This window comes from Mustelus asterias, chromosome 23, assembly GCF_964213995.1.
Source record: "Mustelus asterias chromosome 23, sMusAst1.hap1.1, whole genome shotgun sequence".
In the NCBI taxonomy this organism is placed as follows: Eukaryota; Metazoa; Chordata; class Chondrichthyes; order Carcharhiniformes; family Triakidae; genus Mustelus; species Mustelus asterias.
Genome location: NC_135823.1, coordinates 700,136 through 712,447, shown reverse-complemented (window position 1 = coordinate 712,447; position 12,312 = coordinate 700,136). Strand labels below are relative to the sequence as shown.

General features: G+C 46.1%; 1 protein-coding gene across 2 annotated transcripts; it reads right to left on the bottom strand.

The window, feature by feature from the left end:
- Positions 1-1,592: 1,592 nt before the first annotated feature.
- LOC144510337 (Ig heavy chain Mem5-like) lies at positions 1,593-11,860 on the bottom strand. 2 transcript variants are annotated; one of them, XM_078239775.1, is made up of 6 exons: positions 11,737-11,860; positions 9,305-9,643; positions 8,899-9,204; positions 4,199-4,318; positions 4,001-4,059; positions 1,593-1,987 (listed from the first exon to the last, which is right to left on the bottom strand). In XM_078239775.1, the coding sequence occupies exons 1-6, from the start codon at positions 11,777-11,779 to the stop codon at positions 1,943-1,945; spliced, it is 912 nt and encodes a 303-aa protein (XP_078095901.1). In that variant the 5' UTR covers positions 11,780-11,860; the 3' UTR covers positions 1,593-1,942. The 2 variants fall into 2 exon arrangements, with proteins under 2 accessions (XP_078095901.1, XP_078095902.1); XM_078239776.1 differs by lacking the exon at positions 4,001-4,059 and having other exon boundaries at positions 1,599-1,987.
- Positions 11,861-12,312: the final 452 nt, after the last annotated feature.

Below are 12,312 nucleotides of genomic sequence, written 5' to 3'. Positions count from 1 at the left end.
GCAGTGACCTGGTGGAGGTGTACAAAATTACGAGGAGCAGAGAGAGAGTGGATAAGGAGCAACTGTTCTCCTGAGTTGAAAGGTCAGTCACGAGGGGACATAGGTCCAGGTGAGAGGCAGATGGTTTAGGGGGATGTGAGGAAAGGTTTTGTCACCCAGAGGGTGGTGAGGGTTTGGAATGCGCTGACTGGGAGGGTGGTAGAGGCGGGTTGCCTCACATCCTTTAAGAATTATCTGGATGAGCACTTGACATATTGCAACATTGAAGGCTATGGGCCAAGTGGTGGTAGATGGAATTAGGTGGGGGTTCAGGTCTCGATGTAAACACGATGGACCGAAAGGCCTCTTCTGCGCTCTGTGATTCTATGATTCTCCATAATGTAGCACATGGCTTCAAATACCCTTCGAAATTTCTGTGCAGAATGATTCTTTTGGACCAGTGTAAAGCGGTGTTAATTTGAAAATGTGTCTCTGCGTCTATGCCAGAAATTGTCCGAGTTCCTATATTCCTTCAGAAATTAACAATGGCCCAAGTATCCATCGCACGACATTACAGATTCTCCATAGTCATGGTATTAAAAATATCATGGGAACAGGTCGCACCATCTCATTTAAAAATCATCCGAAATTTACTAACTTATTTGCCTAATCTTCCAACGTGACTGAAGAATTGACGTTCACCAGCAAACATCTTGTAGTTAAAGCCAATGCGTTATGCTTCAACCTGCATGGATTTTATTTATTCATCCGTTGGACATGGGCGTCGCTGGCTGGCCAGCATTTGTTGCCCATCCCTAGTTGCCCTTGGAATGCAGTTGAGAATCAACCACATTGCTGTGGCTCTGGAGTCACATGTAGGCCAGACGGGTAAGGACGGCAGATTTTAGTGATATTAGTGAACCAGGTGTTATTTTTCGACAATCGCCAATGGTCATCAGTAGATTCTTAATTCCAGAGTTTTTTTTATTAAATCCAAATTTTATCATCTGCCGTGGTGGGATACGAATCCTGGTCGCATTAGCTAACTTTATTAGATTATGAGTCCAGCGATAAACCACTGGACCATCGCCTCCGTATCCAAGTACGACCATTTACTGAGAATTAAGGGGGGGGGGGGGGGAAATAAGATTGAAAGGGTGTTGTGGTGAAAGGGGAATAGTTGTCAGGGACATTGGGAGAAAGCCGGGAGTTTAGACGGAATTGCCGGTTGGAACGAATGGCGCTGATTTCACGGGCAGAATGGCTCTTTTTATGCTGGAAATGGTCAGAGTTCCCAGCTTCGTGTCTATCACATCCACTTACCCGTGTTATCAGACAGGAACATGGATTACAGCTAATGTTCTTTCAGGATTAAATATAACAGTGTCTAATACCAAGGTACATCCAGTTAAGACTGGGAACACACATTTAATTTGGCATATTGCATATTCATGCAGCCGAAATCCAAAGTTGCAAATATGCCTTGTCAGGCTTTAACCCTACCTCCAACGCACACACATTCACTCGAAAAACGTCTCTATGAATTAGCTCAAGAGCCAATGGAAACACATTTGTTCTGGAACCGAAAGGAAACTGAAATCACACACGAAGTTGGTTTTCAAACTCTGTTTCAATATTTTGGTGACTGGGACACAGATACATTTGAACTATTTCTTTCACAATTATGGTAGAAAATGCAGAATAGAATTGTAAAACCCATATGAGAAGGTAGAAGCATGAAGAGGTGAAATTGCATTTTAGGCGACATTCCGTCTTAGAATGGCGGTCATTAAGAGAAGATTCATTTTCCACTTTGGGCGCCATTATAAAATTGAGACGCTAATCCGCCCGAATTTGCACCCGTTTCACTTTCCGAATTTCCCGTGCTCCAAGATGAATGTTTCTGCAACGCAACACATCCAGGAAGCACACAATGCGTTCTCTCTCTCTCCTTTCTCTCGAGTTAGAGTGTTGGATCCTCATTGAAGGCTAGGCGAGCGTAAAGTGTCTGTGGATAAAAAGTGATCTGTTCGTGTAATCCACACCATTATTATAGGGATAGGTGAGGCCATTGAGGCCCTCCACTCTATTCAATCTGTTCATGACTACTAGCAGCTCAACTCACATACATCCACCAACATTGAATAATCCTCAATCCAGTCACTAACGTAAATCTACCCCTCTCAATTTTGAGAGTTTCAATTGTCCACTGCTCTGTATAGCTTTTTGGTGGTGAGTATTCCAGAATTCAGCCCCGTGTTATGTGAAGTGTTTTGATTTGATTGATTATTGTCACATGTATTGCAGTGAAAAGTTTTGTTTCATAGAGAAGGAAAGCGATGGGTGTAGGTTACAGTGTTACAATCATAGCTAGCGATGTAGAGAAAGGCCAGCTTAATTAAATGTAGGTCCATTCAAGCAGGGAAGAAGCTGTTCTTGGGTCGGTTGGTACGTGAACTCAGACTTATGTATATTTTTCCCGATGGAAGAAGAGAGTATGTCTAGCATGCGAGGGGTCATTGATTATGCTGGCTGCTTTTACACATAACATAGGAACAAGGTTTTCTATGCTTCTATGTTTCTATAGAAGTTAGGAGCAAGGAGAAAACAATTGAGCCCTTCGAGCCTGCTCAACCATTGATCACGATCATGGCTGATCTTCCAACTCAATCACCTAATCGTGCTTTCTCCCCATAACCTTTGATCCCATTCGCCCCAAGTGCTATCTCTAGCCACCTCTTGAATACATTCAATATTTTGACATCAACTACTTCTTGTGGTAATGAATTCCACAGGCTCACCACTCTTTGGGTGAAGATATTTCTCCTCATCACCGTCCTAAATGGTCTACCCCGAATCCTCAGACTGATCCCTAGTTCGGGACTCTCCCACCATCGGGAGATCACGGTGTCTAGTCTACTGTGTCTAGTCCTATTAGAATTGTATAAGTCTCTATGAGATTCCCCCTCATTCGTCTGAACGCCAGCGAAAAGAATCGTAACCTAGTCAACATCTGCTCATACATCAGTCCTGCCATCCCAGGAATCAGCCTGGTAAAACTTCGCTGCACTCTCGCGAGAGCAAGAACATCCTTCCTCAGAAAACGAGACTAAAAGTGCACATAATACGCTCGGGGTGGCCTCACCAAGGCCCTGTATAATTGCAACAACACATCCCTGCTCCTGTAATCGAAACCTCTCGCCATGAGGGCCAACATGCAATTTGCCTTGTTTACCCCGTGCTGTATCTGTATTAACTTCATGGACTGGTGAAAAAAGGCACCCACGTCCTGCTGCACACTCCTCTCTCCCAAGTTAGAACCATTCAGCGAGTAATCTGCCTTCTTATTTTTGCTTTCAAAGTGAGTAAGCTTGGTATGGCTCCTGCTCTGTCCAAGAACGCAAGAAACAACAAAGGGTTGTGAACAGAGTCCAGTCCATCAGTCAACGCAGCCTCCCATCCATTGACACTGTCTGCACTTCCTACCGCCTCGGAAAAGCAACCAATATAATCACGGACCACATGCACCCTGGACATATTCTCTTCCAACTCCTTCCATCAGGAAGAAAAGTACAAAGGTCTGAGGTCATGTCCCAACCGATTCAAGAACAGCTTCTTCCCTGCTGCCATCAGACATTTGAATGGACATACCTCGCATTCAGTTGATCTTTCTCCACAGCCTAGCTATGACTGTAACATTGCATTCTGCAGTCTCTCCTTTTCTTCTCTATGAATGGTATGCTTTGTCTGTATAGCGTTCAAGAACCAATAGTTTTCACTGTATGCTAATACATGTGACAATAATAAATCAAATAAAATCAAATGTCCCACGAATGAACGAAAACAGAACTAGCTCTGATGAAATGTCAGACTCCCTCGAAACTTTCTCTGTCCCTGGATGCCTCCAGGCTTGTTGAGATTTTCTAGAACTTTCTGTGTTCTTTATGAATTTTAAAACCTGGATAAAAAAATTAATGAAAAGTATCCGTGTGGGATAGCCACAATAATTCCATTCATTCACCTCTTTATTCTGTTTGTGTTCCCTGGATTCTGTCAGCTCGTCATCACTGTTCGCGGTTCCTGTTAGAAAGAGTAATTTATACTGAAATTTAAAATGGCTACATTTCACACCGAACCCGCTCAGAAGTGTCAATAATTCAGTGATAAATGAGTGGATTGAGAGCGCCGCGGAGTAACAGCATCCCGCAACAATCGCTACCTTTCTGCCGGTTCCTGCAGATCCTTCTTCCGGCCACAAGAACCAATCCTAGAAGGAGAAGCGCCGCGGCCGACAAACCCCCAGGAAACAGTAAATGACAGGTGGTCGGGGAGGGAGAATCTGCAAAAAGAATTAAACTTTCACTCAAAGAAAATCGATTGTGGAAATAATCAAACAAGCGAAGGATTTTGTCAAATCTGTCTCTCCAATTTGACCGGAAAATGGCAAAACGTTTTGCATACTTTCCCATCATGTATTAGAGTAGCATTTTTCCAATAGGACACAGGGAGAGCTCGAGCGAGATAGTGACAGAGAGACTGAGCACTTTTTGAATGGGGCGCACATAGAGAAAGAGAGAGAGAGTGAAAGATTCAGGGTGAGAGTCGTCATTGAATCCCACAGTGCAGAAGTAGACCATTCGGCTCATCGAGTCCGCACTGACAACAATCCCACGCTATCCACGTAAACCCACGTACTTATCCTGCTTATCCCCCTGGCACTCTGGTCAATTTAGAATGGCCAATCAACGAACAAATCTTTGGACTGTGGGAGGCAACCGAATCACCCGGAGGAAACCCACGCAGTCACGGGGAGAATGTGCAAACTCCACAGACAGTGATCGGAGGCCGGAATTGAACACTGGCACCTGACACGGTGAGGCGTCAGTGCTCGCGACTGTGCCACCGCTCTGCCCAATCGAGAGACTTTAAATAGGACTTTTCCAACAGGACACAGGGGGAGGAAGGGACAGACAGTGACAGAGGGACTGAGCACTTTTTGAACAAGGCACACAAAGAGAAAGAGGGAGAGAGTGAAAGATTCAGGGAGGAGTAAGAACCAAGATGTTACAAAGCACAGTTGAAACAACAGAGAAATAAAGCACAAGATAGAATCAAAGATTCGTGGAGGTTTACAGCTGTCGAGCGGTGTTCATTCATCCGTTGTCGCAGCGCCTGCATGGTTTCCCCAATGTGCCATGCCTCGGGAGGCATGCCTCCCAAAGCATGGTACACTGGGGAAACCATGCAGACGCGAGGAAAACGGATGCACACCTCTCGACAATCTCCAGGCAAGACTGTTCTCTTCCTGTTGGGGAGCACTTCAGTGGTCACGGGCATTCAGCCTCTGATCTCCGGGTAAGCGTTCTCCAAGAGGGCCTTCACGACACACGACAGCGCAGAGTCGCTGAGAAGATACTGATAGCCAGGTGCCGCACACATGAGGACGGCCTCAACCGGGATATTGGGTTCATGTCACTATCTGTAACCCCCACAACCTGCCTGGATGTGCAAAATCTCACGAGCTGTCCTGTCTGGAGACAATACAGATCTTTGTAACCTGTGTTTAATGCTCCCTCCACTCACATTGTCTGTACCTTTAAGACTTGATTAGCTGTAAAGAGTCACATTCCAATCATTATTCATGTAAATTGAGGTTGTGTATTTGTGCCCTGTTTGTGATCAGAACTCCCACCCACCTGGCGAAGGGACAGCCTGTTCCGAAAGCTAGTGGCTTTTGCTCCCAAATAAACCTGTTGGACTTTAACCTGGTGTTGTTAGACTTCTTATTGTGTTTACCCTAGTCCAACGCCGGCATCTCCACCTCATGAAAAAATTCCCCAGATATATTGAAAGAATAAATGATTGAAAATTAGAGCAGCAATCTGATGGATCACTGTTCAAACGGGACTAGAGATGGAGAGATAGGCAGAGCAGATAACTTACACAGAATTATTTAGCTCGATTTCCAATGATGAAACATTGAGAGAGGTTTCGAGAAAGAGAGAAAAGAAGAGAACAAAGTAGATAATGCAGAGAGAGATGGGTAGACACTTACTTGGAGCACCATGTAACTAGCATAAAAAAAGTAAAGATGGAACGCTGGGGAATACTAGTTAAACAATAAGTAGAGGGAGAGACAGAGGCAGGGAGGGAGAGAGAGGGAGATAAATAGCTGAAGGTAGAGTGAGAGTGAAAGAGTTGCAATCAGGGTCTTCGGACAGACTGACCGAAAAGCTACACAAGGGTAAAAAGGAGGATTGAGAGAGAGAAGCGGAGGGAGGGGAGGTTAACTTGGGAAGATTAACAACTGGACAGATCATAAAATCCCTACAGTACACACCTCATGGTAGGTTGGTGCAAAAGATTGGATTTCATGGGATAAAGGGGGAGGTGGCTAGATGGGTGGAGAACTGGCTTGGTCACAGAAGACAGAGGGTGGTAGTGGAAGGGTCTTTTTCCGGCTGGATGCCTGTGACTAGTGGTGTTCCGCCGGGCTCTGTATTGGGACCTCTGCTGTTTGTGATTTATATAAACGATCTGGAAGAAGGTGTAACTGGGGTGATCAGTAAGTTTGCGGACGACACGAAAATGGCTGGACTTGCAGATAGTGAGGAACATTGTCAGCGGCTACAGAAGGATATATATAGGCTGGAAATTTGGGCAAAGAAATGGCAGATGGAGTTCAATCCAGACGAATGCGAAGTGATGCATTTTGGTAGAACTAACGTAAGGGGGAGCTAAACGATAAATGGCAGAACCATAAAGGGTGTAGATACGCAGAGGGACCTGGGTGTCCAAGTCCACAGATCCTTGAATGTGAAGGCACAGGTGGAGAGCGTAGTGAAGAAGGCATATGGCATGCTGACCTTTATAGGACGGGGCATAGAGTATAAAAGTTGGGGTCAGATGTTGAGGTTGTATAGAACGTTGGTTCGGCCGCATTTGGAATAATGTGCCCAGTTCTGGTCGCAACACTACCAGAAGGACGCGGAGGCTATAGAGAGAGTGTAGAGGAGGTTTACCAGGATGTTGCCTGGCATGGAGGGGCTTAGTTATGAGGAGACATTGGGTAAACTGGGGTTGTTCTCATTGGAAAGACGGAGGATGAGGGGCGACCTAATAGAGGTGTATAAAATTATGAAAGGCATAGATAGGGTGAACGGTGGAAAGCTTCTTCGCAGGTCGGTGGTGACGTTTACGAGGGGTCATAGGTTCAAGGTGAGGGGGGGGGAGGTTTAACACGGATATCAGAAGGACGTTTTTTACACAGAGGGTGGTGGGGGTCTGGAATGCCCTGCCGGCCAAGGTGGTGGAGGCGGACACACTGGGAACGTTTAAGACTTATCTAGATAGCCACATGAACGGAGTGGGAATGGAGGGATACGAAAAAATGGTCTAGTTTGGATCAGGGAGCGGCGCGGGCTTGGAGGGCCGAAGGGCCTGTTCCTGTGCTGTATTGTTCTTTGTTCTTTGTTTGTTCTAAGTCTATTCGGCCCATCGAGCAAGCACAACATCAGTGCCACCCAGGGCCCAACCACGCGAGCCCAAGTATTTACCCTGACAATTTAGCATGGTTAATTAACCTAACCCACACATCTTTGGACACTAAGCGTCAATTGAGCATGGCCAATCCACATAACCTGCATGTCCTTGGACACTAAAGGGTATTTTAGCATGGCTAATCCACATAACCTGCACCTCTTTGGACACTAAGAGGAATGTTAGCGTGGCCAATCCACTTAACCCGCACATCTTTGCATACTAAGGGGCAAGTTAGCACGGCCAATCCACGTAACCTGCATACAAAGAACAAAGAACAAAGAAGAACAAAGAACAATACAGCACAGGAACAGGCCCTTCGGCCCTCCAAGCCCGCGCCGCTCCCTGGTCCAGGATTGAATCCTGAATCCAGGATCCCCGCCCAATTTTCCAGCCTATCTACATACCAATATCCTATCCACCGAGCTGTCCCTCACAGCTACGATGCTTTGTTCATTACAACCTATTAACTTACCCCCACCCCCCCATTCCAGACCATGTGATCTCCAGGGAGAGGCGAAAACCCAGAGTGAAAAACCCCAGGGCCAATATGGGGAAAAAAAAAATCTGGGAAATTCCTCTCCGACCCCCTGAGGCGATCGAAACGAGTCCAGGAGATCACAATGGCCCCGATCGGAAAATGCTTCCCAACCCTAGTCATTTCCACTTCCACGAATACCTTTGGAGTGTGGGAGGAATCCGCAATACCTGAAGGAAACCCGCGCTGAGACGGGGAGAACATGCAAACTCCACACACACAGTCACCCAAAGCCGGAATTGAACCCGGGTCACTGGAGCAGTGAGGCAGCAATGCTAATGTGCCATTGCGCAGATAACGTGTAGCACGGTGCAATTGAAAGGGATTGAAGTAGAGAGAGACGAAGGGATAAATAAATGGTTCCCCACCGTGCTGAGATGAAGTGCAACACAGAGGGTATAATCACACATTTCAATTTGAAACACCGACCGAGTGGTCCCTGAGCTTCAGAAATGTAACGGTGTCTTCGGCAGACACAAGAAGTGGGGGAGGGAAAGAGGCCATTCGGCCTGTCCTGTCTACTCTGCCTTTCAATAACACCATGGGTAACCGTGTACATAAACTTAACTTTCCCACCCTTTCCCCTTACCCTTTAATCTATCCGTTTTCACAAATGTGCTTCAGTGATTGAACATCCACGGCTCTCTACGGCAACGAAAAAGCGTTAAAGAGCCAGAAATCGAAACTCTGAACGATTGGAAGGGCCGTGATAGGACAGCGATGAATTGGACCTCCATGGAGATACCCGCAGAGACATTGCTAATTTCCAAAGTTGGACTGTTCTTCGTGAAGTGTCCCGTTAACGTTAAAGGGCTTGAGAAAAGATCATTGTGAATAGCTACCTCTCTGAGATGAGACACTTTCAATGAGAATACTTTCACCGGAGTTGACCTGAACGGCATAAGTACAGTGAGTGCCACTTCGCCAAGTTTCCACCGAGAGGCTGATGTAACTCCTGATGGTGTAGGTCCCGTCCGGCTCCAGCGTCCCCGAATCGGACTGTCCCTCGGTATCCCGCCCCGAAACATTCCAGCGCACGGCAAAGGAATCGGGAGACACGCCTCTGACCAAACACAACAACGGGACTCTTTCCATGGCAGGAATCTCATCCAGCGGCGGGGTGAGGAGGAATATGGTGGGAGAACCGGCTAAATCCGACAAATGAAACAGAGAACCCATTAACCGGTTGAACAGGACACTTTGATTGCTTTGAGATATCCACTGCAATGGAATGATAATTGAATTTACCTGTGATCACTAACTTGGAGCCGTTTCCAAATATTTGCACCATGTTTTGATAATTGGGGATTGCACAGTAATACATCCCAGAATCATTTTTCTGGGAATCCGCAATGATTAGTGAACAAATGCCCGCTTTTTCAGAAATCTCGCTGGAAAACCTCCCCTCAGTTCGACTGTTCTGGAACGCTGTGTAAACCAAATCCATGTCGTTTCTCTCCCTCTGTCTGTACCAGTGGACATAGCTAGCAGCTTGACCCTGGATACGACAACTGAGATTAACAGGACTCCCGGCAGGGAGGGTCTGAACCGGCGGAGACTGGGACAAGGTGGCCTGAGACACTGTAACTGGGAGAGAGAGAGAGAGAACAGTCACCTCAGGTTATGGAACATTCCCTGAAGACAGCCCCCGAACATAATACGCCGATTGGGAGTAAATAATCAAACCAGCCTCCCATCTATTGACTCCATCGACACTTCCCGCTGCCTCAGGAAAAGCATGATGTGGAGATGCCGGCGTTGGACTGGGGTAAACACAGTAAGAGGTTTAACAACACCAGGTTAAAGTCCAACAGGTTTATTTGGTAGCAAAAGCCACACAAGCTTTCGGAGCTCTAAGCCCCGAGGCTGAGAGCTCCGAAAGCTTGTGTGGCTTTTGCTACCAAATAACCCTGTTGGACTTTAACCGAGTCAGGAAAAGCAGCCAGCATAACCAATGACGCAACGCAACCCGGACATTCTCTCTTCCGCATTCCTCTGTCCGGAAAACGATACAAAAGTCTGAGGTCACGTACCAACCGACTCAAGAATAGCTTCTTCACTGCTGCCATCAGACTTTTGAATGGACCGACCTGGCATTAAACTGATCTTTTTCTACACCCCAGCGAAGATGGTAACACGATATTCTCCACTCTCTCCTTTCCTTCTCTATGAATGGTATGCTTTTTCTATATAATGCGTTGGAAACAATACTTTCCACTGTATGCTAATACATGTGACAATAATGAATCAAATGAAATTTTAAAAAATGCCTGATTCAAAATTAAAATCGCACTTTTAAATCCCTCTAACTATGGCGGTCAATTGCCCCATTTTCCTCCTCACTTTCGAAAGGTACAATGCGAATCCATTCACCAGTAAATCTGATTTGAATACTGGGCAGGATTCGCGTGTGATCTGTGTAATGTTAATCACATGAAGAGCTACAGTGAAACTACATTTCTCAACTATTGTTTACATCCCACTCTCTCCTTATATGACACCAACTGACTGAGGATGCTGGAATCTGAACCAAAAACAGAAAATGCTGGAAAATCTCTGTTGGGTTATGGGAATTGTGATAAGTGCAGACTCGATGGGCCAAATGGCCTCGTTCAGGACTGTATGATTCTCGGTCTGAGAGTATGTGTGGAGAGAGAATAGACCCAACACTCCGAATGTGGATTACCCTCCGACAGAGCTTCATGCTCTCTGGCCTAGAATCGTCGAGCCCCTACAGTGCAGAAAGAGGCCGAATGGCCCATCGAGTCTGCACTGATCACAATCACCATAATCCCACTTATTTACCCTGCTGACCCCCTGACACGATGGGGCAATTTAGCACAGCCAATGAACCTAACCCGCACATTTTTGTGCTTGTGGGAAGAAACAGGAGCACCCAGAGGGAACTCTCGCAGACACGGCAAGAAATTGCAAACTCCACACAGGCAGTAACCCAAGCCGGGAATCGAACCCAGGGCCGGATGGTGAGAGGCAGCAGTGCTAACTAGTGTGCCGCTGAGATGTTCCAGCATTTTCTGTCATTGCTTCATTTCTTCTTCTCCTCCGCTGACTTTGGGCGCTTTTTTCGCCAAAAGCTTGTAACACACTCTGAAGTTCTACTTGAAATTGTTTCTTCTCCAAAGTGGCCAATATTGTTAACGGAGCCCACTCACACGTCATATCTCAGGAGAAATGGCAATTAAGATTAATTCCTTTCTAATCATTGTTATTAATCGACTTCCCATTTTCACAGCAATATTTGTTTCGTTGTTATGTTAAACTTACACGCTAACTCACATCGTATAGTACCGCAGAATCAAGAGGGAGACCTTTCGGCCCTTCGAGTCGGCTTTGAGTCTTTGAAAGATTTAGCTAATATTACTAAATTTTTCCCCTTCAATTATGTAACCAGTTCCCCCATTTTGAAAGTTCCAATTAAACCCTTTTGGAAGTTCCTCTTGAATCTGCTTCCACCGCCCTTTCAGGCAAAGCCCTCCAGATCACAGCAATTCGGACAGGTAAGAAAAAAGTCCCCTCATCTCCCTCTCTTGTACTTTTACCAAATTCTTGTATCCATGTTCCCTTTGTTCCCGGCACTCCTGCCAATGAAAACAATTTCTGCCTCTTCGTTCTGTCCAAATCCTCCTCCACTTTATCTGAATATAATGAGGACATCTCACCCTGGAAGAGGTGGAACAATGTACAGATCCTGAGGAAACTCATTGTCCTTGACCCAAAAGGTGAGACTCTGATCCCCCGTTCCGAATCTCACTGAGAACTCGCTCTTGTTCTCTCTGTGTGAGGGACGTGTGAAATGTGCGCACTGTGCATATGAATTAAAACATGACTGGTGTTGGAAAATAGAACCGAGGTCGAGATCTCTCTGCGGTTTTCCTGTTTACTACAGGTCTAGGTGCCTGCGACCATTCGACATGTTCGACAAAATACCTCATCTATCTTACTCACATCAGTTAGGCCAGATTTTGCGTCCAGAGCACGATTCTTCCTAATCTGAGAAAAGTATGCTAAAGTTCATTTATCAGGCACAAGTCAGCTCACATTAACATTGCAATGAAGTTACTGTGAAAAACCCCTCGTCGCCACATTCTGCCGCCTGTTCGGGTAGACTGAGTGAGATTTTAGCACGGCCAATCCAAGTAAACAGCATATCTTTCGGACTGTGGGAGGAAACCGGAACACCTAGAGGAAACCCAGGCAGACACGGGAAAAACGTGCAGATTCTGCACAGACGGTGA